The 25,644-nt window shown below is 35.4% G+C and overlaps 2 protein-coding genes across 2 annotated transcripts; both read left to right on the top strand.

The window, feature by feature from the left end:
• The first annotated feature begins 11,430 nt into the window (after positions 1 to 11,430).
• Positions 11,431 to 15,123, top strand: LOC115958371 (organelle RRM domain-containing protein 2, mitochondrial). Its single transcript, XM_031076786.1, has 4 exons — positions 11,431 to 11,669; positions 13,743 to 13,811; positions 13,892 to 13,998; positions 14,721 to 15,123. Exons 1-4 carry the CDS (start codon positions 11,507 to 11,509, stop codon positions 14,817 to 14,819), a joined length of 438 nt encoding a protein of 145 aa, XP_030932646.1. The 5' UTR covers positions 11,431 to 11,506; the 3' UTR covers positions 14,820 to 15,123.
• An 8,356-nt stretch (positions 15,124 to 23,479) lies between these two features.
• LOC115957644 lies at positions 23,480 to 25,185 on the top strand. The gene is made up of 2 exons (XM_031075940.1): positions 23,480 to 23,999; positions 24,610 to 25,185. Exons 1-2 carry the CDS (start codon positions 23,647 to 23,649, stop codon positions 24,665 to 24,667), a joined length of 411 nt encoding a protein of 136 aa, XP_030931800.1. The 5' UTR covers positions 23,480 to 23,646; the 3' UTR covers positions 24,668 to 25,185.
• Positions 25,186 to 25,644: the final 459 nt, after the last annotated feature.

Below are 25,644 nucleotides of genomic sequence, written 5' to 3'. Positions count from 1 at the left end.
ACGAACTCATCTCTCCTCGGTCTCTTTTTGGCATTTCCTTGGACCATAACCATCTCAGCACGCCCAAAGGAACGTTGAGATCATCAAGAAGAGTAAGTTTGTTGAATCATCGTTTGGGTAAACTTAATATACTTGTAATTATTTCCCTTCATCTATTTATTTATTTATTTATTTTTATTATTATTTTTTTTTTTTAGGGATGACGACTAGATTCAACAAAGCCAAATTGGTTGAGATTCAAGAGAAAAAGGCTAAGACTGGCCTAACCGATGGCCTTTTGACAAGAAAATGTCAAAGGGATGCGGAGCCACCTAAGGACAATCCCATGGTGACTTCGCCCATTGCTACGTCTATCCCATAGCGCCTAGCTTCTCCCACCTCCTTTCTGGAGTTAATTGCCTCTACTAGTGGTGCTTCCAAAACCAAGAAAAATGAGAGGGCTTCCTTGGGCTCTTTTTAGGATGACGTAGGAACTGCAGTGCTAAAGGCCTAAGAGATGATATTAGTTGACGACCTTTCTCCTTTGGGGGTGAGATCGTCGCATGAGCTAATGTTGTCTCATGTGCATAAGGTTATGCAGGTAAGAATTGTGAGTGAAAGTCTTCTCTCTCTTTTTTTTTTCTTTTTTTTTTTTTTTGTGTCGTGTTTTGTTTCCTTATGCTTCCTTCTTTTCTTCATAGGTGTTGGGTGAATCCTTGTATATCTCGAGGAAGTACATGGATTTTGAAGGGAAGTTGGTCGAGGATCAATCCAAGGCTACATCTCTTTCCTCTGAGAACAAGTTGCTAAAGGGTCAGATCATTGCTCTTGTTGATGAAGCTAAGAATGACAAGGATCATTTGACGGTTCTAGAGAAGAGCATTGATACTGAGAAGGCTTTCTCGAGGTTGAAAGATAAGCAGATAGACGAAGCTCTTTCGAAGGTTGAGAAGGCAGGGATAGAAGCGGTGGAGAAGTTCAAAGCTTCTGATGAGTACTCGAACAAGTTGTGCAACTACTATGTAGAGGGTTTTGAACTCTTCAGAAAATATCTGGGCAAGCATCATCCAGAGCTGGACTTCGTTGACCTTGATATGGAAATGGTTGAAAAGGAGGTGTTTGCTGATCGTTAGTTCGTGGAGGGAGTTGGAAAAGGTGGTGAAACAGCTATTGTCTTAGAAAAATTCATTAATTTTTTTTTTTTTTTGGGGCTCGCTGTTTTGAGAATGTCTGCTTGCTTTCTCTTGAACAGTCTTTTGAACAACTCATTGGGCTCGTCTGTTCAAAGTACATGATTTACTTTGAATTGTTTCTATGCCAAGTATGACGCTATTTATTTGTGTATGATATTTTTACGTCATGTATGAATGACGTCTTCATCGTGTGTCAACAAAAGTTTCTTTTTATCATATGAAGAGGTCGTTTATTTTTATCTTCTCTTTTAGGTCACATATGTGTCAACAAAAGTTTCTTTTTATCATATGAAGAGGTCGTTTATTTTTATCTTCTCTTTTAGGTCACATATGAGTGATGAGGTGCCTTAAACGACTTCCTTCATGTATAAATGATGATCTTGGTAGCCTTTGTTGAGCCATGTATGAATGACGAAGTTGTCATGTTTTAATAACATTGTTCTAAGTCATGTATGAGTGACGATGTTGCTATGTTTTAATAACATTATTCTAAGTCATGTATGAATGACGATCTTGCTATGTTTTAATAACATTATTCTAAGTCATGTATGAATGGTGATCTTGTTATGTATTGATAGCTTTATTTTAAGTCATGTATGAATGATGATCTTGTTATGTCTTAATAACTTTATTCTAAGTCATATATGAATGGCGATCTTGTTATGTATCAATAACTTTACTCTAAGTTTGTTATGTATTAATAATTTTACTCTAAATCATGTATGAATGACGGTCTTGTTATCTATTAATAACTTTATTTTAAGTTGTGTGAATGACGATTTTGTTATGTATTAGTAACATTATTTTAAGTCATATATGAATGAAAATCTCGTTATGTATTAATAACTTTATTTCATGCATGAGTGGTGTTTGTTAATATGTATTAATACTTTTCAATGTCATGTATTAATGACGATTTGGCCAATAGTTTGTAATGGAAGAATCTGCTATGTATAATTCCTGAACAGTACTTCTGCGTATATTCCATTGATAGAGAGACAAAACATTCATTTGTCTATGTAAAGCAGATAACAACAAAAAGAAGAAAAATAAAAGTAAATACTGTAAACATTTTAGAATATATGGGGACTATTCTTACTGGTAGTATCTCTTAAAGTGTTCTATGTTCCATGGACGAGGTAGTTCTTGGCTATCCAGTGTCTTCAAATAGTATGATCTCTCTCTAGAATGATGAATGACCTAGTAAGGTCCTTCCTATGTTGGGCCTAGCTTCCCTTGGGACGAGTCCTTTGTTGCCTGCGAGACTATCCTAAGGACGAGATCACCTATGTTGAATCTTCTCACCTTCACCTTCTTGTTGTAGTATCTGGCCATCGCTCCCCTGTACTTTTCCATCCACTTTGAAGCTTCGTCTCTCACCTCGTCAATCAGATCCAAATTATTGTTAAGTTCTTGGTGGTTCCTTTACTCTTCATATGCTTTGACCCGAATGTTTGTCAGTCATATTTTCACTGGTATGATGGCTTCAGTTCTAAATGTAAGTCTGAATGGTGTTTCTCCTGTTGGCACTCTTGTGGTAGTCCTATATGCCCATAGAACGTTAGGTGGCTCTTCTGGCCACGCCCCCTTTACCCCCTCAAGCCGAGTTTTGATAATTTTGAGCAGACTTTTGTTCATCACTTCTTTTTGACCATTAGCTTGAGGGTGTCTTGGAGAAGAGTAATGGTTTTTGATGCTTAAGTCTTGGCAAATTTTTTGAAACTTGGGGTTGTCAAATTGCTTCCCATTGTCTGATATGATTACGTTTGGAATGCCAAACCTGTAGACTACGTTTTTCCATATAAAGCTGGTAATCTTGGCTTCTGTGATCGTCCGTGTTGGCTCGGCTTCGACCTACTTTGTGAAGTAGTCGATTGCGACGATGAGGAACTTGTACTGCTTCCTTCCTATGGGGAATGGTCCCATTATGTCAATCCCTCATTGAGTGAAAGGCCACGGAGCGGTTATTGGTGTCATTGGCTCACTTGGTCTTGTTTGGACGTTTGCGAAGCATTGGCACTGGTCACATGCTTTGACGAGGTCATATACATCCTTCTGTAGCGTTGGCCAGTAATATCCTGATCTAAGTGCTTTTCTCGCCAAAGATCTCGCTTATGTGTAGTTACCACAGACCCCTTCGTGTATCTCTCAAAGTACGTAGTTGGCTTCCTCCTTGTTGACACAACGGAGATAGGGGAGAGATATCCTCATCTTTAAAGGGTGTCGTCAATAAGGATGAAGTGAGCAGCTCTGATTTGTACCTTTCGTGCTTCGTTCCTGTCTTCTAGGAGTTGACTTTCTTTCAAGTAATGAATGATGGGAGTCATCCATTCGTCCTGTTCTTGTATCTTCATCACCTGTTCTCCTTTTATGTTGGGCTGCCCCCTTGTTTCCATGCACAACTCTGGAGATATGCCATGTTTGTCCGACGAGGCTAGACGTGCTAAGAAATCAACTTCAGTATTCCTTGCATGAGGGATTTGCTGGAACTCGACACTATCGAAGTGTTGTAGGAGTTCTTTGACGATCTTTAGATACTTCTACATTCTTTCCTCCTTCGTTTCATAATCTCTTTTTACGCGGTCCAACTACAAGCTGAGAATCGGCTTGGACGATGAAGGTTTTGGCTTCGAGGACTCTTGCAAGACTCAATCTTGTCTTCATACTCAGCTTCATTGTTGGTTGTTGGGAATTGCAATCTAGCTGCGTACTTCATAATTTCTTCTTCAGGTGATATAAGGACCACACCTGCTTCTCCGGCCTTCTTGATGGCGGACCCATTTGTCTGGATCTTCCATGTCTTCTTTTGGGGCTCTTCTTCTTCTTGAGGATAAGTGAATTTTGCAATGAAATCAACAACGACCTGGGCTTTGATTGCTACTCGATGCCGATATTCTATGTTGAATTGGCTAAGTTCTATAGCCCATTGGATGAGTTGCCCTGCTGTGTCTATCTTGTTCATCGTCTTCCTTATCGGTTGGTCTGTCATGACGATGATGGAATGTGCCTGAAAGTAGTGATGCAGTTTTCTGGAAGCAACTACTAAGGCGAAAGCAATCTTTTCTAACCTTGGGTAATTTGCTTTAGCTCCTTGATCAGTGTCGAGCTTACGGCTGTGTTGGATATTGCCAAATAGAGTTGTAGCTTTTCTCCAGTTACTAAAGGGCTTAACAATGGCGGCTGCATCAGGTACTCTTTTAACCTTGTTAAGGCTTCCTCACATTTGTCTATCCACTAAAAGGCCTTCTTCAAGACCTTGAAGAAGGGTAGGCACTTATGTGTCGCTCGAAAGACGAATCTGTTTAACGCCGCGACTTTTCTAGTTAAGCTCTGTACTTCCTTTACTATTTTAGGGGACTTTACCTCCCTTATTGCCTTTATCTTATCTGGATTAGCCTCTATGCCCTGTTGGGATACCACAAATCCCAAGAATTTCGCTGATGAGACAGCAAAGACACATTTTGAAGGGTTTAGTTTCATCTTGTACTTACGCAGTGTCTTGAAGGTTTCCTTCAGGTCGTCCAAGTGGTCCGCTTCATCATTGCTCTTCAACAATATATCATCTATGTGCACTTTCACATTTCTTCCTATCTGATAAGAGAACATGTGGTTCACCAACCTCTGGTATGTGGCCCCCGCGTTCTTCAGTCCAAAAAGCATCACCTTGTAGTAGTATAACCCTTGGCTAATGATGAATGAGGTCTTATCTTAATCTTCCTTGTTCATCATGATCTGATTGTAGCTGGAGAAGGCGTCCATAAAGCTTAAAAGCTTGTGTCCAGCAATTGAGTTCACCAGTTGGTCAATCTTAGGTAGGGGGAAGCTATCTTTTAGGCATGCTTTGTTGAGATTTGTGAAGTCGACACACATTCTCCATTTGCCGTTGTTTTTCTTTACCATCACTATGTTGGTAAGCCATTTGGGGTAGAACACTTCCCTTATGAAGCCTGCCTCTAAGAGTTTTTCAACTTCCTCTGCTATTGCCTTATTGTGTTCAAGTGTGAATATTCTTTGTCTTTACTATACTGGTTTGCACTCCAGATTAACATTGAGACGATGCTAGATGACTCTTCTGTCAATTCATGGCATATCTTCGTGCTTCTAAGCGAAAACGTCTTGGTTCTCTCTCAGGAAGTTTATTATCTTCGTCTTCTTTGGGGCCAAGAGTGCTGAATCTATTTTCAAGACTTTGGATGGATCTCTAGGAACAACCTCAATTTCGTATGGTACTTCTGACGATTTAGGTACTGGTTCAGGTTTGTCTATCATCTATGTGTGGTTTTCCCTTGATGCTAGGGTAGCTTAATATCATTCTCTTGCTAGAACTTGGTCTCCTATGACTTCCCCTAGGCCATGGGTTATAGGGAATTTAACTTTTAGGTAGTAGGTCGACGTTGCCGCTTTCAACTTGTTGAGCGTTGGTTGTCCAAGGATGATGTTGTATGTCGATGGGCAATCTACCACGAGGAAGTCAATCTCCTTGAAGACTTGTGCTGGATAAGTGCCTGCAATTATGGTTAGCTTAACAACACCTTTGGGAATAACCCTGTCCCTGGTGAAACTCACCAGTGGGGAAGTGAATGGTTGTAACCTTTCCTTGTTCAGCTTCATTTGTTAGAAGACTGGCAGATAGATAATGTCTGCTGAGCTTCTATTATCTATCAGTACTTGATGCATGTTGAACTCTTCCATATTGAATATTATAACTAACGGATCATCATGGGGTTGTCTAACGCCATGAGCGTCCTTCTAAAAAAAGATGATGTCTGGTTTGCTGTATCTAGGTGTTTTTGAAGGTGGGAACCGTGAGTGTACACTGTTTACCTCTCTGGCATACGCCTTCTTCAGTGATTTGGAGGATCCTCTTGTGACCAATCCTCCTGAGATCATCCTTATTTCTCCTATGGGGGCCTTATTGCCCCCCGTCTCTAGCTCCTTTTCCTTGTCGTCCTTCTATTGTCTTCTATACGAATTTGTTCTTCGTATGAACTTCTATAATTTTTCCTGATGGATTAATGTTTCTACTTGGTCCTTCAGGTGCTTGCATTTGTCAGTGCAATGCCCCTGGTCCTGGTGGAACCTGCAGTACTTGCTTTTGTCTTTTACTTCTACTAGGGCGTGAATAGGTTTAGGCCATTTCAGAGCTGGTTCGTCCTTTAACTGCATCAATACTTGCTTGATAGGCATCACCAGAGGAGTGAAACTAGTAAACTTAGGTCTTCGATCAGGGAAGTTCTTCTTTTTATCTAATGCATGCCCAGTACCCCGTGTTTCCTTCTTCCTATTAGGGTTATGACTGGTTCTTTCGTTGCTTTTCCTTTTAGTTGTCATTCCTTTGGCTATTACTGCATTCTCTACATTCATATATTTCTGGGCCTTGTGAAGTAATTCCGCTACTGTTTTCTCGATGGAGTCTTTGTGATTGAGAAGAAGAAATCTCCTGGTAGCAATCCTGCTTAGAAGGTCATCAGGATTACTTGTTCTTCTGCTTCGTCCACCTACAACAACTCTTTGTTAAAGCGCATCACATATTGTCTCAATGATTCTCCCTCTACCTGGCGTATGTTGAGAAGATGCCCAGTTGGTTTCTTGTGTTGTTGTCTGCCAATGAAATGACGAACAAAACCTTTGCTGAGTTGATCGAAGCTCGCAATGGTGCTTGAAGGCAGTTTGCCAAACCACACCCTGGTTGCACCCTTCAGCGTTGTTGGAAAGGCCCTACACATTACTTCGTCTGAGGTCATTTATAAGAGCATCAAAGTCTTGAATGAGTCAATGTGATCCAAGGGATCTCTTGAGCCATGAAAGGACTCCAATTGGGGAAAACAAAACTTTGGTGGGAGTGGACTGTTTAACACTTCTGTGGTGAATGGTGAGTTCGTCCTTCGAATCATTCCGTCCAAGTTCTCCACGACTCTGTCTTTTACCGCATTCTTGAGTTCGTCCACCTCACTCCTCATGTTGTGAAGCTTGCTCTCCATCCTTGACGAGTTTTCTTCTAGCGTTCTCGTCCTTCTGTTCACCTGGCCATCCAATCCTTCCTCATTATGGTTTCCTTCGATCCTTCGACGCTCTTCTTCATTCTGGTTCTCCAGGATCCATTATCATTCCTCATTCTAGGATTTAGCGGCTTTCCTCAATTCTTCGTTCTGGCGAGTCACTTCCTCCAAGGTGGCTGTCAGGGCTTGGATTTGTTGTGCAGCGTTCAGCATCCATCTCGTGCTATGAGGTTCTCTTTTGTCACTTAGGGAAGATGGCTTTGAATGATTAGTGTCCCCACAGACGGTGCCAAACTGATGATGCAAAAAATCACCAAGTTGGGGACCTCGTCTCACAGGACGGATGATCTCACAGTGTGTCATGTCTTCAGTCCAAGCCTATAAGAAAACTTGAGAAAGAAGTGTAATACAATGGTGTGGTGTTTGCCAAAAAAATTTCGATGCTTAAGTTAGAAAGGAAGAGAATGATGTATAGAAAAATGGCTTGGAGTAGTTTTTGGGTGAGTATTTGTGCGTACTTTTGGATTATGTTGTCCCTTTCTTTTATAGTTGTTTTCCCTTCTTTATGGATAATAAATTCTGGCATTTATGGGCAATAGCTAGTGTGTCATGAATGGAAGCACTGAAGTACACAGCTCACTTGTTACTGTTGTTTTGTCCATTACTTTTTATCATCAATGCATGCAATAAATGCGTAACGCTTGTTTGGATCGTCATAGACACGGAATGACGATCTCGTGTTATTTTTGATTGATCACTAGCAATTATGAAGGTAGTAAAATTATTATTTCAATGATATGGGAGTGGAATTGTCAAATTAAAATAGACTTCTACCTTTTGCGCATCATTCTTTGTCTAATTGTTATGATACTCTATATTTTAAAGGGTTTAATGTTTTTTTTTTTTTTTTTGATGAGATTTTTAGTGTCATTGTATTTCTTCAATTTTTTTCCCTTTCCATCATATATGATTGAATGTTTTCGTGCATAAACACGAGTTACATGCTAGTAAGGCTAATTACTGTGCTACCCTATTACTAGACTTTGACACCAACTGAAACTGATAAGTGTGCGTTTGTTTGCACTTTTAGGAGTTGAAAATGCGCATATTAGAAAAAGCGGTAGAAAAATGGCGTTTGGCTCATCCCAAAATGCAACTTTTTGATAAAAGCTGCGTTTTGGACTCAGGCAAAAACAACGTCCAAAACACGCAAAATTTATGGACCTCCTAAAGTCCATAAATCAAAACGTGAATGGAGCGTTTTGATATAGCTGTTGGGCTCACAAAAAATTACCAAATTACCCTTTATTAAACAACAAATCTAAAATCAAAACAACAACAGCAGCAGATCAAGAACAGGAAAAAAAAAATTTAGAACAACAACTCTTTTGGAAACAGCAGATCAAGAACAGAAAAAAAAATAGAACAACAACTTTTTCGAAAACAGCAGATCAAGAACAGAAAAAAAAAAATTAGACCAACAACTCTTTCAGATCAACAGCAGATCAACAATAACAACAAGAAAATTAGAACAACAGCAGATCAAGACCCTCTGGCGGATCAAGAAGACTGACGAAAAAAAGGGGGGGGGGAGAGATTTACCGACCATCCAATCTTCCCGATCATCCAATCTTCCCGATCATCCAAGAACAAGAAAAAAAAATAGAAAAAGAAGAAGGATGAGTTCTGGAGTTGGTTCCGATCATCCAATCTTCCCGATCCAAGCACTTAAGGTTACGTTCTGGAGTTGGATGAGTTGGGTGAGTTTGGTTCCTTCGTTCGTTTTGAAGTGCTAAGAGGAAAAAAAAAAAAGAAAACAAAAGAAAAGAGAGCTATGTTTTGGACCGAAGTGCTAAGAGGAAAAAAAAAAGAAGAAAGAGAGCTGTGTTCTGGACCGAAGTGCTAAGAGGAAAAAAAAAAAAAGAAAAGAAAAGAAAGAGAGCTGGGAATGTTCTGGACTGAAGATGGTAGAGGAAAGAAGGAAAAAAGAAAAGAAAAGAGTGTGGGTACGTGGGTGGATGAGAAAAAAAGAGGGAAAAAAAAAAGAAAAAAAAAGAAGAAGTAGAGCCCACGTGTGTGGAGAGAAAAAAAGAGGGAAAAAAGAAATTATATCACAATATTTTCACAATAAATCTTCAGGTAGGTTATTATTAGCTAATATTGGTGAGAAAAAAATAATTTTTTTAGAAAGAGAAAAAATAATTTTAATAGTATGTTAAAATTAAAATTAGTATAAATTTTTATCACAATATTTTTATAATACTTTCACAATAAATCTTAAGTGGTAGGTTATTATTAGCTAATATTGGTAAGAAAAAAATAATTTTTTTAAAAAGAGAAAAATTGATTTAAGTATGATGAAGTAATTGATTTAAGTATGAAACAAACTCACATAAAAAAAAAAAGTATGAAATAAATTCCCTTATATATACATTGTCCTTTTTGGTAATTTATTCCTTAAACTGCCACTTTTATAAATGCTAGCCAAACACTCAGCTTTTTCATTATGCACTTTTTAACAGTTTTTACCAAACACTTATTTTTTTGAAACTCCACTTTTTCATTATGCACTTTTAACAAAACTCTACTTTTTCATTATGCACTTTTACAAAAAGCTAAACCAAACTCACCCTAGGACCGGGTTGGAGAGTGGAGACTATAACTCAATCGTACATATCTTTCAACCAGATGAGCAACCATTGAGTCCTATTCTCCATTAATTCAAAGAACATATCAAGAAGCCTGAGGTCCAAAGAAAACTGTATCATATCTAGAGTACCAGAAACATAGGATTCATAGAAATTATCATATAACATAGTCTACATAGATATCTTAAAACTTTTTGTCGAACTCACTAGGCTGCAGGAATCTCCCACAACCAACCCCAAGCCCATAACATCTATGCAATTTCAAAGCTAGGAAAGCCCAATTAATTTTATAATTCCCATGAGGTGGAGGCCTCCAACACTCGCTATGATCAGTTCTGCCAACAGAAGACTATGCAAAGGAGCTAAAGTATGCAGAAAAGCTAAAGTTTATTTGTACCAAAAAATATATATATATATATATATATATATATTAAAAAGTTGTACATAATGAAATAAGTTTAAAGCTGAATAAAAAAGTTCAATGCATATGAACACTAGTTTTATATATATATATATATATATATATTAAAAAGTTGTACATAATGAAATAATTTTAAAGCTGAATAAAAAAGTTCAATGCATATGAACACTAGTTGAATGTGTTGGAAAATAGCTATGAATAAATAAGTTTTGATTCAACAATATAACCCTAAAAATTAGCAATAACAGAAAAATAAATAGAGTTAAGAAAGATTTCACAAAGTTATAGAGTCACAGCAATGATGTTGTCCTTAAAGACTAATTTGCGCCACTTGGAGTAGAACAATCTCAAGAGTGATACGAACAAGCCTAAGCCCAATTCCAATACCTAACCCATTATCTTAAGTTATCACTTAAGCTAAGAATGACAATGATTTATAAACATAAGGGCAGCTCACTTCTAGCCAATGTGAGACAAACAACTTTAAGGCAAAGTATTTGAAAAACACACCTACACCAACAAAATGGTCCTCTCACTAACAAGTTGGTAACATTACTTATCAAATTAAAGTGAAAGGTCTTTTAGTCCAGGGGCATCTCACTCTCTCAAAGAGATGAAGTTCAAATTGGACATATTGACTCTATATTGGAGGAGTACCCATTTTGTAATGCATTATCACACAATTATTTTTTATTTATTTATTTATTTATTTTTAAGTACTAACCTTTTTAAATTGAAAAATAACTTTTACCAAATGAGTAAAAGACTCTTTTAAAGCAATAAGTTTGAGTTAAATTTTGTTTTTGATTTTTTAAAGTAAATATGAAAAATTGGGAGGTGAGTTTAGAATCCTAAACGCCAGATAATATAAAAGATGTCGGTTTAGTAGTCTAACTTCATTTTAAATTCAACTTTTAATAGCTTTTATGAGAGGAGACAAAGTTTTTTGAATCCCCTCCAATGCATTATATGATGATTTATAAAATCACCCACATGTTTTTTTTAAATATTTTCACTACCACTTAAGTGCATATGATTAAAACGAATAACCTCCATTATTGGTTTCTAAAAAAAAGAAAAATCCATTATTAAAAAAAAGAAAAAGAAAAAGAAAAAGAAATCAAATGGAGGCCACTTTGATAATTTCAGTTGTACCCTCCAATTCTCTCTTATACATTACATAAGTTGTAAGTTGTAACCCCACCTTTCTGTCTTTCTAGAAAAATCTCATCTTTGGTCTTAGATAGAGGGTTTAAACTAAAACCCATGGCCATGGCTTTGAGAACCGCGGTGGCGGCGGCTGCTGCGCCTCGCGGCTTCAGGCGTTTGTTCTCCACCACTTTCACCCCACCTTTCAATCCTCCTTCAGCCTCTGTGGCTGCTCAGCAGCGCGAAAAGGCGGAGCCCAGCACCAACCTCTTCGTCTCCGGCAAGCCCCTCTCTCTTTATTCCCATCATACCCTTCATTTATTATCATATTTCTCTGTGTTCTCTTCTGGGTTTTCCTTAATCACTCCCTTTTTCTACTATGTTGATGGGTATTTGACTGTATTGGGTTTTGTTGCTTTGGGCTATAGATTCCATGAGTTTTATAATAATAGTCATTGGAGGTTACCATTTTTGGCCCTTTGGAAATTTATATTTGGACGTCTAGTTGGTAGTAGTCTAACTGTAGCTGTAATTGTTTAGGATGGTGCAGTAGGATTAGAATGTGTGGTAAATCTAGAAGCAATTGTGTGCTTTTATTTTTGGTTTATGACACACATTTAGATATAAGATAGTTACCTGATATGAAAAAATTAATAGATTTTTTGGTCAGCGATTGGATTTGTAACATTTTGTCTTGTAAGTGCATTCTAAGGGTTTTTGGTTTAGGGCGGAAGTTTTGTTTACTCCTTACTTAGACCTTGCAAGAAATGTTTTCAGATGGTAGCTATAAGCAATATAGATAACATTATAGCTATAACTACTGTCTTTCTGTGGGGATGAAACTTAGATACAGTACCTTATGTGCAATACGTTAGGTTCTCCAATTGAATTCAAACACTTGGTTGCATTGACCAATAAGACATAAATATTATTATCTTTTCCAATGACAATTAAATTCGAAACAACCAAATGTTTGAATTCAATTGGGGAATCTAATCTACTGTACCTATCTAAGTTTTGCCGCTTTTGTTGTTGGTGAACATTGCACTCTTTTTGTTGGATACAACTTGCACTTTTGAATTTGTCTTCAAGCTTGTAAGAGATATTGTTGGTCAAGCATACATGTTGTTTAATGCTTTGTACTGTAAATTTTACCCTTTTTGTTGTTGGTGAACATTGCACTCTTCTTGTTGGATACAACTTGCACTTTTGAATTGCCATCTCTTAAAGCTTGTATGAGATATTGTTGGCTCAGCATACATGTTGTTAACACTTTGGACCATTGATTTTGGTGGTTAGCACACTTCCTAATTGAAATAGATTGAGCTCATAGGTCGTCATCTTTTTGGAGAGTGTTCTGGCTAAGTAAGAATTGACATTATTAGATGATTTTAGAGAGAAGCAGATTTGATGTAGATGAGCAGTAATTGGCTTAGTTTGCCTTCATTTCTTGAGTTGGGATGGGATTGGTATCTATCTAAATTTTTTAGGAAGTAAAATATTCTATCTGAAAAGTGAATTCTCTAGGGTTAAAAAGAGTGGCATAATGATTAAAGCTTGCCTAGTGATGTCTTCTTAAAGTATAAATGTTTCTAGTTGTAGTTCTTATTTTGCTTTTCTCTTGAGTTGTTTTCACCAGTATTTGTGAAGTCTAATTTTATAAACACATGCACATCTACACAAGAAGGGTAAAATATGGCTCTACAAACAAATGAGACAACGGATCACAATTCTTTTAAAAGAGGGGGATCAAGATATGTGAGCATTCATGCCAATGAGCTCTAGCTCTACTAGTACTTCCTCCCTTATAACTTATAAGTGCTAGGTGGAGGGTAAGGTCATGGGTTCAAGAGTCAAGACCCAATGGGTGAGTGTGTATCTTACCATTAAAAGATAAACAATATATGAACCTTCACATTTAATTCAACATTCTATGAAGCATACCTTTTAAAAGTATTAGTTGCTGTGCTAATATATGAAAAAAAGTATTAATTTCTGTCTCTTACTAGTTTTTTCTCGTCTTCCAGACCTGGGGGGGGAGATGGTTTCATTTACTGCTCTTTCCAGTAGCTAGAAATATCCCCCTGGCCTAATGTGATACTCCGTTTTCTTTTAGTCAAATTTCTAAATGTCTTTTATTTCTTGAGATGTTTAAAAGTTTCTGCTCAAACTTCAATTCTTGGTCATCATGCAGTCCATTTGTACCCCTCACACACAGAGGTGTCTGTTAGATTAATACATGTATGATGATGATATTTCATTGATGTAGCTTTTGAACTTACCTGCACGCTTTGGATGATTGAATTGCCGTTCATATTTCATGATTTTTATGTGGTTTACTCTATATTTACAGGGCTTAGTAAGCGTACTACCACAGAAAAGCTTCATGAAGCCTTTTCCCAGTTTGGTGAAGTAGTTCATGGTTTGTTCGTCTCCTTTTATTTATGCTTTTATCTTTTGTAGTGACTATAAAATTCTCAATTGACCTTTTGCCATTAACAGCTAAGGTGGTGACTGATCGGGTATCGGGATATTCTAAGGGTTTTGGTTTTGTGAGGTATGCTACTCTTGAAGATGCTGCAAAAGGAATAGAGGGCATGGATGGGAAGGTTAGTTGACATTGTTCACAATGCTTTTTTCCCCTTGAGATGTTAAATAGAATTTGTTGTGACATTAGATGCTGAACATAAGGATAAAACAATGTTTCCGCCTTTAATTATCTAACCAACAAGCACGAGTACAAACACACACATTCGCGTGCTAAAACATGGAAGCAGGTTCCCTTTGTTATGTTAAAAGTATATCTCCAGTCTTAAGGATTTTATTTTATTTTTGTCTTCAGTTACAACTTCCTATTGGATTAGAGACAAACAATGCAAGGTCATGGAATTTTTTCATAACTTGTCTATGAATGCCTAGAAGATGATACAAGTTACTTTAAGGCACAGCAAATCTTCAAAATATAAAAAAAGCTTCAGAAAAAAGGCCTTCATAAACCCTGGTCTTCTCATGAAGTGGAGGTCACTAGTTTAAATCTTCCCTTGCCCCTCTACTTGGGGCCAAAATTTACTTGTAGCTTTCCAATATCTATGTTCTCTTTCTTTTTCTAGATGTCCATGTCTCGTTGTTGTATGCATCCTACGTACATTCTCCATATTTTTCTTTTCAACAAAATTCCTATTACTTAATTAACAAAAAGGGTCCTTGCCAACATGGCAACTGAGTGACGGTGGTGATTTTTATTCAACTTTGGTCTTTTCTTTTGGTTCTTTAAATTTTATTTTATATTTTTATATTCATTTATTTCATTATTTTTCTTTGTGTTGAATAGTTTCTGGATGGTTGGGTTATATTCGCGGAGTATGCAAGACCCAGACAACCACCTACCCCACCTGAGAACAATATGTATCCTCCATATGGCCATCAGTGACTCCTCTACTAAAGGGAACAAGTTTGTGATCCACTGAACTGCCTGGTCTACAAGTAGCATTTGTGGGTCATAGTTCTCTATGTTTCTAAAGTGACAGCATGGTTTCTCTTCCATTGCCTAGAAGTTTTCATGTGGTGGTGGGATATTTAGCCTTATATGTGAGCCGATCAGCAGATTGAACTGAGAAATATATGGATCTTTAATTGTTGTATGTTGCAACTCTAATGTGCAAGATTTGGGTTTGCCATCTATGATAATTTTTGTCAAACTTCCATTATTAATAATTTTGTGAAATCTTTTTTAATCTTTGCACCATAAATGGAATTGTTTATGGTGCATTTGGATTTGTTGTCATATTCTTTGTTAAAAAAATATCAGTTGAAGACTTGAAGTTAACAATTGCCTGGATTTGTTTCTAAAAAAAAAATTGCCTAGATTGTCTTTTATGCACAGAAGGATTTGGAAGTTCGGTCCAAAAGTTTGGATGTGGATGGGCTCTTGATTATACCACAGTAGTTTAGTTGCAGTTTGGGACTGGTATAATACCTTCATATGCAGTTTGAGTCATCCACTGGTATTAAGACTCGAATATTGAGGATGGTCTAAATTGTCTTTGCCTCATACTGTAGGTTTTGCCTTTTTTGTTTTAAATAAGGAATCATGATTCTTAACAGAGTTTTACCATATCTTTGGATTAGGAGATAGGAGATTAGAGAGAAGAGGGGGATCCTTTTCTCCTTGGAAAAGGATCATCTACATTTAAAATATATTTAGTCAATAGCTAAGCATGTGTGCAAACATTAACCAAGTTTTTTTGGTAGCTAAAACTTGTTTAACTATAAAGTTCATAATTATTAAAATAAAATACATCCATTTTAAATGTAGATGGTCCTTTTCCGAGGAGAAAAGGATTCCCCTCTTCCCTCTAATCTCCTATCTCCTAACCAAACATATGGTAAAACGGTATTAAGAAGGAACATGATTTCTTGTTTAAAACAGTATCTCCTGTCTCCTAACCCAAACATGTGGTAAAACTCAATTAAGAAGGAACATGATTTCTTATTTAAAACAGCAAGGCAAAACCTTCAGTATGAACCAAAGATAATTTGGACCATCCTCAGTATTCAAGTCTTAATACTACTGAGGTATAATCAAGAGCCCACCCACATCTAAACTTTTGGACTGAACCTCCAAATCCTTCTGTGCATAAAAGGCAAAATCTAGGGGTTTTTTTTTTTTTTAATTTTTTTTTTTAGAGAGACAAATCTAGGCAATTGTTAAGTCTTCAACTGACACTTGACAAAAAAATTAGAGTTCTATTAAATTATGATCGGATTCTTGATTGAGTCTCCATTTTAATATATTATATATGATATGCATGTATCTAAAAAAAAAGGGTTTAATATGCATGTTACAAATGCTTCCGTTACTATAGTTAGCTAGGGTGGATGCTGTAATTAAATAAGAAATTTATCAATGGCCCAAATTTCTTAGGGAGCATATCAGCTTCAAGGAAAGAAAGTTGGATGAATGACGAAGAGAAGATATAGTTTAATAAATTTTACTAGCGTGAATCTGACTTGAATTTTTAATTTGAGTGACTAATTTTTGTTGGATCAAATGTGACATATTGTAGGAATTGCATGTTACCAAGTTGCAGGTAACATGCATACATTCTATAGAACCCCCCATCAATGTAAAATTCATTTAGTTTGATCCTATTATTTTTTATTGTTAGAATCTCTTGCTGATCTAGAACAGCAGGCTTCTTGTTTGAGAACTTATTTTGTGGCTAGATTTTCAATGATGCATGTTAAATTCATTTAGCCATCAATTTGGATGGTGTAGTTTTGGAATTCAAAAGAAAGTTTTGTGGTGGCTGCTCCAATTCGAACCAAAAATTCTGTTCCATGCATTTTCCTCCCCCTTCATGTTCCATTCCTTACAACAAAGACAAAAATTGGCTTTAAACATGTTCTTATTATGTAATGAATATGACTCACTTAATTTAACTAAACATTAGACACATGTTATCTTTTTATTGATGGTTGGAACTTAATGCTCTAAACTTGTTTGGAACCAAACATTTTGACTTTTGTTAATAATAAAGTTTTTCTTCAAACTAGTTTGAAAAAATATCTTTTAAACCATTTCATTAAATCTCACATATTATTCTCGTCTCTTTCTTAATATTTATCACCAAAAAAAAAAAAAAAATTTCCCTCTTTACATATTCGATGCCGACGAAAAACCAAGGCAACAAGGACAGGTAAAAGAAACTCTAGTGAAACAGTTGGGAGTATTTGGAATGCATCCATCATTTTTTTCATGCTTATTCCGAGCGATCTGGAATGCAATCGCGACAGTAGAAAGGTCAAGTGGCAAGCGAAGGTAGCACTAAACACTAGGTGCTTGCCATTTGAGAAAGTTGAGGTCTATGGGTAAGTTGGCTGAGAGACTGACATGGAGGTCGGGAGGAAATTCGAAGCCAAAGACTTTGTGGCAAGTATGGCATAAACACCTAAAGAGTCGTCTATGGTACAATTGTTTGTTGTAAAGTGCAAATGGTGGTTTGTTATGTTGTAACTTGTAAACAGAGGGAAGCTCAAACACCAAAATTGAATGTGAAAATATGTTAGATTTTAGAAAGATTAAAAAAAAAAAAAAGGAATGAAGAAAAAATATGTTAGATTTTAGAAAGATCTTAAAATAAAAAAAAAAGAATGGAGAAATTTGTTTAAGAGGCCTCACAAAATCTCTCTAGGGCTCTCTCAAACTAATCCAAAGTCTCTTTACATGTGGACGGACTTTTGGACCTATATTACCAAACTCTTTATGGTGTTGTCTATTTATAAGATTTCAATACTTATTTCTTAGTGGACAAAGAATACATTTTGTTGTATGCTTAAACTAAATAAAATTTTCAGACAATTTTTAATATGTATATATTGTTAATTTTTGTTGGGATTGCTAGGTTGGGTGGACGGGTGGCCACGGCAATGGTGGTGAGTTTGATAGGTCTTGTGATGGTTTGAGGAGGCGGATAGGGAACTAGAATTATAGAAAAGATTATGCCAAAAATATTCATCAAATTTTTTTTTTAGTAGGAAAACACTAGTTTTGAAATTCTCAAAACACCTGGTCTTTATTTTTTATTTTTATTTTTTTGGTTGAAATCACAAAACCAAGACACAGCAAGCCAAAGAGACCCTAATTAAACTACCCCATCTCTTTTCATCAACTTCCCTCTGTTCCATTCAAACTCACTGTAGGTGAGAATTTTGTTTTGGCTAATTAGTGTGTGAGGAAGATTGAAAGAGAAACTTGGGACTTTAGGAGTGGTCCATGAGGAACCAATGGAATCAATTTTAGTTATATTATAATTAAAAAAAAAAAAAAAACCATGTTTAGTATTGATTGATGGAACTGAAAGTGGCCCAAGTCCAATGGAGTAAAGGATTTTGATTCACTCCCAATATGCCAATATCCTAAACCGTAGTGACAGGTACCATCACTACTAAAGTTAAAGTTCTAGTAATTTCAAAACAAAATAGTTTGAACTCGGAGCTCAAATATGTGAGTTAACCTTTTATTCAAAGCTCTTCACATTTCACCACAGAATTCATATCTTCCTTTCTGCAAAACGAGTTAACCTTTGCCACAATTTTCTCCAGACCACATGTATTTTAATGTAGTGTTGCATTTGGTTTAGGTTTCATTTTGAGCCAATGTTACTTTGATTGGACATTTGTGCCACATGATACATAACGACGTTGTGAGTCACAATTCTCGTTCCCTACAGCTGTTTATCTGACTATATTAATTGCTCTTTACATGTGGTCCAAGACCATATAATGCCGTGTCTATTATTTTTCCCAATGAGCCAATTGCTGAAGGACAGCTTTGCCTTCCTTTTGAAGCAAACGAAGCAAATTTATAACATTGAAAATAACTCAACAGTTGATATTTTGAATTTGAGGTGCATTGTCACCATGCTAGGACAAAGAAATCGTTTTAGTTAGTTGGAATTGGTAGGAGGGAATTGAAGTCGATCAAACTAAATGCATTTTGGTTAACATCCCCGACACTCAAAAGCTATAGCTAGCATTCTCGAAACTTGACTATACAGGAGATGATCGATTAGTCCTGTCAATTTTACTAGTTTTATCGAGTTTGTTTTCTGGATGAAGCCAGTAAAATCAGGAGGCTTCATTGGGTGAAAATGAAGTTGGATTGATGATTGATAAGCACCATTCTTTCCCAAAGGTGGATTTTGCCTTTATATGTTGTGAATTCACTTTCAAATGGTGGCCAGACACTCCTTGGTGGGGTATATGTAGCCTCAAAGCTAAGTTTACTGAATTTTAACATGATTAGGTTTGATAATCACAATTACCGAAAGAAAATAAAAAGGTTTGAGAATGGACTTCATGGGCAATTAACATAGAATTATTAAGCTGGTTAGGTAATGGTGTGGGAAGGCACCATTGGTGGCAAAGTAACATTATTGGGAATTGACTATTGAGTAAATGGTTGTCCAACAATGACAAATATGTGCAGTGCTTGGATGGATTAGAGTAACAAAGACGCAAATGACTTTACTCTAGTACTCTTGAATCGTTTAGCCATAAAATGGTTGATGTCTCTTATCAATAGATTAATGTTACTCTACAGCTCTCTCTCCTGGGGTTGATAGAGCCTTGTTGAATGGATGGTTGAATTTGTTAATGTAATTTTTTTTTCCTACTGATAAAGAAAAAATAAAAGAATGAGAACCTTGCCATGAATGACAGCAAGTTGCCTGTTGTAAACCACACATCACATATATTGACTAAATAGGAAATACTGCCATCAAAATATATATCGAGGCACACGGTTAATTTACAAGCATAAACAATGTTAAAATAAAATAGTAAAATCATAACGGAATGTGGATTGATGGTAGGAATTCTCATCTTACTTTACATGATATTTAGCAGAAGTTGACTGGTTTGGTAGACTCATCAAGGTCTCAGTGGTACACGTGGTATTATCTTTTTCATCCCGAAATATGGTGTCAATAAGTTTACCTTAAAGACCTTTTTTTTTAGTGAAATTCTTGGGTCTTTTTTTGAATTTGAAATTCTGATGTTTAAGTTGTTGAGCAGATTTCCCCTCGGAAAAAAAGGTCAGCTATATTAATGTATTAAAAGTTCAACTGATGGAACCTTGACAACACACTTCACCTAAGTTGCTTAAATATATGACACTTGCAATTTACCTGCATATATTTTAAGTAAAGGGCCAATAATAATGGAGTCTCATGCGGCTCATGCCACCATAGTTGCAAAAGATAATATGATATCTCACTTTATAAATCTGCACACTTTCAGTAATTGATTTTTGTTCTCTAGACACATTTTGCGTTCTTCTACAGTGTCAAGCGTGACTCTGAAAACAATATTAATTAGTAGTTGTCTAATTCGTTCTGCAATCAATATATCTCTTTCTTAATTTAATAATCATAGGTGGAGGGTCATGCTAAAGGTCCCACCTCCCACATACCAATGGCAATTTCTTAACCTAACTCTATCAACAACCTCTTTATTAGGCATCTCCTCATTCATGCAGCAATTGAATTGGCCACCTTCCCTAGGACCTGTTTGGTTAATTTATAAGCTGAATTTTTTGTTTTTTGTTTTATTATTTTGATTTTTATTTTTGTTAGAAATCTCCTACATTACTATAGGAATCTTTCTCCTCCACTTCAAGGCTTCAACCCCTATGTTCTTAGCATCTAAGAAGGTGCTATTAGACCAACACGATCATTAACAGTTGACTTATTTGTTAAATCATCATATATAGTTATATACGGTCTTCTGAATTTTTATCTTTTTTCTTTTTAATTTTTTTTTTATTTTAAAAATATATACGATAATGCTTTTCTTAACTTTTTTTTTTATTTAAGTAAAATAAGTTAACGAATTTAAATTTTTCATACACACATAATACTTTATTTACTTATGTTCTAATTAAGAACTACTACACTAGGAGAATGCATCCAATATATGCATCTCCTCACTCACAAAATATGGATCCCACAATACACCCTCACTCCCTCTCTCTTATTTATTTATTTAATTTTTATATTTTCAAGGCGTTTCAAGTATTTTGCGTGGTCTTCATCAAGGTTGTCAACACCAAATTGACATAAATCACACGTAATTGGGTGAGAAATAAATATAGAACTCATTAAAGACGAATTGGCTTTACACAAACAACCTACCGGTTTTATGAGTAATTATAACAAAGGATAGGTGTAATCTCAACACACAGTCACACACATACATGTATTAGTTATATATAGAATTCAACCCTACTACGTACGTGTCTATGATGTTTAAAATTATTTCATACAGTACGTATTATAATGTATGGCGAAAATCATCGATAGATCAGGTTTCTTATAGGCTTGTTGGACCTTATAAGATGGTCGTGCTAATATATATAGCCTCAAGTGCATTTTTTTCATATAATTATAATGTATTGGGTAGAAAAAAAGGAGTTAAATATGATTTTTGGGAATCCATAATATATATATATATATATATAGATAAAAACAAACTCCATTTTCGACCTGTAAGTGGGAAGAATGAATATAGAAATAAATATAAAGATTATGATGAACATGGAGGCTAGACATTTTAGGGATCATCGGTGAAAAGTATGAAAAATAAGAATGACCTACTTATTAAACTAAAGACCAACTAGTGGAGTTGGTCTTTAGTTTAATAAGTTAGTGAAAGAAATCAAAAAAAAAAAAAAATGAAGAAGGATGAAGACTAAATAATAGAGTTTTAGCAAAGAATGAATACATCTTCTTTCAATGAGAATGGCTTTTATAGTCTTCTATAAGAGCATTAGTATCAGGCATTTTAAAAAAAAAAAAAATGCTATTTTGCACATCAAAAAGTTATTTTATCTATTTTAACACACCACTTTACAATATACCCTATATCACATATTCTATTTTGTTACAATTTTAATTAAATATTCTTTCTTTATTCTTTTTTTTTTATAATCAATTTTTTTCTTTTTTTGTTGTTCCCAAATGCATTGAAGACATATTAAGAGAGAGAAAGTTAAAATAATTAATATAAATTAATTCCAACAATCACGAAGAGTGAGAATGTTGGAATAAAAAATATAACCAAATAATAATACAATTTCTGATCATCATACCGTGCTAAAATTAGAATTGCACTGTAGCTTGTGCCAAATAATTATTTTGGCATTCGACACATCTCATATAGGTGGTTTTTTAATGTTTGGTGTGTTAAATGTTAGAAATTTAGCATTTAACACACATGATACTAGTGCTCTAAGAGGTGGTGGGTGAAATCCTCCCCATGGAATTAGTTATGGGATTTGTTAATATTGCAATTCATGGGGTGACATGGAAAGAAACAAGAAAACTTTATTGAATTAGAGACACAAATGAAGTTGCAAGCTTTAAGATAATATTCCTCACACAAGAGTTTGCAAATGCTTTACAAGAAAATTTTTCTTTAGGGTACAAGCCTGCTCGAGTGAGACCACGATGCAATAATGCTCTCATCGTGGTCTCACTCGAGCAGGCTTGTAAAGTAATAAATAATGCTCTCATTTTTCATTTTAATAAATATCTAAAATTAAAATTTTTGTTGAACTACATTTTGGTCCTTCAATAAAGGGGATAAGTTCAATTTCTTCTATATACATAAATCATGTAAGTTTCGTCTCTTAGTGTCCGTTTGACTTCAAATTCTTTTTCTTTTAGTTTTTAGTTTTTATGTACAACATTTTAAAACTTCGTTTTTTCTCATTTTTTCAAAGTACAATTATACTTTGGCACACTTTTAACAAAAAGATAAATAAGCTGATACCAAGTGCATACTTAACTTCTAAAATCAAGTTAATCTAATCCTTAGTCAAGTCTTCTTTTATGGATAAAACTAACTTGATTTTAAAGTTGAGAAACAAAATTGACAAAATTAATAATCAAAGGAGTAAAATTTGAAGGATAAAATTGATTCAATTAAGTTGAAACCGTGACAAAGGTAAATTTACCAAAATTATAGTTTGGTTTAATACTACTACTGAGTTATGACCAATAAATGAAAAATAATTTCTCACTATATCCACTCTTTGCGTAAATAAGGATAAATATTAAACGATGAGGTGTTTTTTTTTGACTGAACGTTGAGGTGTTTCATACCATGAACTTGTGATGTGAGTTACATTTACCTATAAAAAGAGTTTCTATAAATATAAATTCAACTTATTTGTGAAGAATAATGTTACATATTTAACAAATTTACAACAAATCTTAATCTGGCCCACGACTGACTACGTAGGTAGGACTTATAACGAAATTTTTGTAACGAATAATAATGTTATAAACAGTTTGCAAAAACAGCATTACCTTTTGAAAATTACTTTTAAGTTAAAAGAAAAAAAAAGTTGGAGTACCTACGGAAATAGCCGCCCATGATTTGATTTGAGTTGGGCGTAGTGGGACATTTTGGTAATAAATGAGAAAAGCATGGGCGATCTTATACCGTTATAGATAGAGACAAAATCCACCACACACTGACACACATCGAATTAGTTATTCGCCTCTATAAAAACTGGAATACTATTACTCTCTCTTCCATGTCTCAACAGAAAGAAAGAAAGAAATTAGAAATGAGAAGGCCAGGAAAGCTGCACAGTAATGGCAGTATTCGTGATTACTCGCAACCCTAAGCCCAGATTTCAACAACAACAACAAATAACATCATAGTGTTTTAGTGTCTCTCATATACGGATGAAGTTTCTATTGTGTTGGGGGGTCATGCGCCCTGACAGGGTGGTGAAAAGTGAGGTTGAGGAGCAGGAGCAGGAGGAGGAGGAGGAGGAAGGGGAGACTACGAGGCTGGCGCCGCTGTTTCCGGCTCCGAGGCGGAGGAGGGTGCGGCGAGCCTCGGCGGGTGAGGCGGAGTGGAAGCCAAGTCTGTGCGCGATATCGGAGGACATGGTGATGATAGAAAAGAAGAAGAAAAAGGAAGAGGAGGAGGAGAAGAGGGCGAGTTCTGAAAGGGTCGCCAACTCCAAGAGGAAGACTAGTACTGCTCCGTCTCGAGCCCGTGTTCTCGTTCGTAGCTATAGCGATGACTACGAGTATGTTTCCAAACTACACGTGTTACAAACTATTTTACAATAAACAGTGGACGATGATGTAGTGAGTTATTATATCATTGTAAAAATATTTTAAAAGAGTTTAGCTTTAACTTTATTCTATTTTTTTAATTAATTTTTTTTTGAAATTTTCGTGATTTTATTATATAAGCAAACAAATATCTTGACTTAATAAAAAAATTATATATATATAATAGGTGTGGATAATTACAAGCAATATTTTTTAATAGGATAAAAGGTTAAAGACACCAAATTTTAGGATTAAGGTTTTGTTGTTATAACTTATTAAGATGGTATAATCTCAAATCCTAATTGTCTTCTCTTATTTAATTATTAGAGATTTTATCAGTTAGATTAATTATAATTTACTAATTATAAACAAGATTTAGTTATATTTTACTGATCATTAATTTTTATGGATTGGAATTATATATATATATATATATATATAAATATTACAATCTGGATAAAGAGAACTTATGCCTTATTGAAAAAGAATTTTTGAAATTGCGATTTTTAAATACTAAAATCTTAGACATGTTTGGTGATGATTGGTTAAATTGGATATAATTTTTTGTGGAAAAATTTTCAGGAGAAATCACATGCCGACGATTATTCCAACATTTGCTCCGGCACCATTCATGTTCTGAATCTTCTGATGGCGTTCACCTGAGCTTTCTCGTTATACGAGAGTGTACATAAGTTAATCGTATTTTATGAATCTAAGTGCAAATTCTGGAAATAAATGCTATTATTATTTAATAGTAGTGCTTTAAACCAGTTTTTGCATTTTATAAAATGCGGTAGTCTTCAACAGAAATACATTTATATGATAGCAATTTTTATGCGAATAATTATTAGTGAAAGAATGTGTTATATTTAAATAAAACTTATCAACCTTAAGGGATTGATTGATGGTTCTTAAGATTTTTTGAGATCTTATGGGATTATACACACTCTGTTAATAGTTAGGTGCTCGAAGACTTTTGAATACTTATGTTAGTCATAGATCAATTTTATCATGTATATATATGGCAAATAATTTTTTGTATGTGCTCTTACTATCTATTCTTTAGTATGGATTTGATGTTCAGGCTTGTAGGGTTTTCTTTATCAGTCAAAATCTTTGTAACTCAATTGATTAACATCTTTTAATATTTGTAATTGAGACATTTAGAGCATAATTAGTAGGCTGTAAGATCTTCTGTTAGTAAGAAATCACCTTCGAAGTAATTTAAAGACCACCATTAGTAATCTGTTCTACAACAACACCAACCATTTCAATCGGTGTCCAGTAACAAAACAAATCAAATGGTGGAATCTTCCCTTCACTAGAAATAATACTCCCATAGCCAAAGATGGTTTACCTGTGGTCTCAAAATTGCCATTCCTTGTGAATCTCATTTTGGCGTCGTTCTCTTTACTGGAGTCAGATCTTTGTTGTGCACAAACCCAAAGAGTTTGTCGACATAAGGTCGTCGGAGGCTGGCCATTTTGTGGCTTGGTGGTGAAGGGGTAACTGGCAGAGAGGTCAATTTTATCACCTCTGATGAAAGGGTTCCAAAGCCGCCTCCCAATTGAGAACTTAACATGGCAGGTTTTTTTTTTTAATTGGACCAAAAAAGAA

This window comes from Quercus lobata, chromosome 8, assembly GCF_001633185.2.
Source record: "Quercus lobata isolate SW786 chromosome 8, ValleyOak3.0 Primary Assembly, whole genome shotgun sequence".
NCBI classification, from domain to species: Eukaryota; Viridiplantae; Streptophyta; class Magnoliopsida; order Fagales; family Fagaceae; genus Quercus; species Quercus lobata.
Note: the sequence above shows the minus strand (reverse complement) of the source record. Positions and strands in the feature narration are given on the sequence as shown.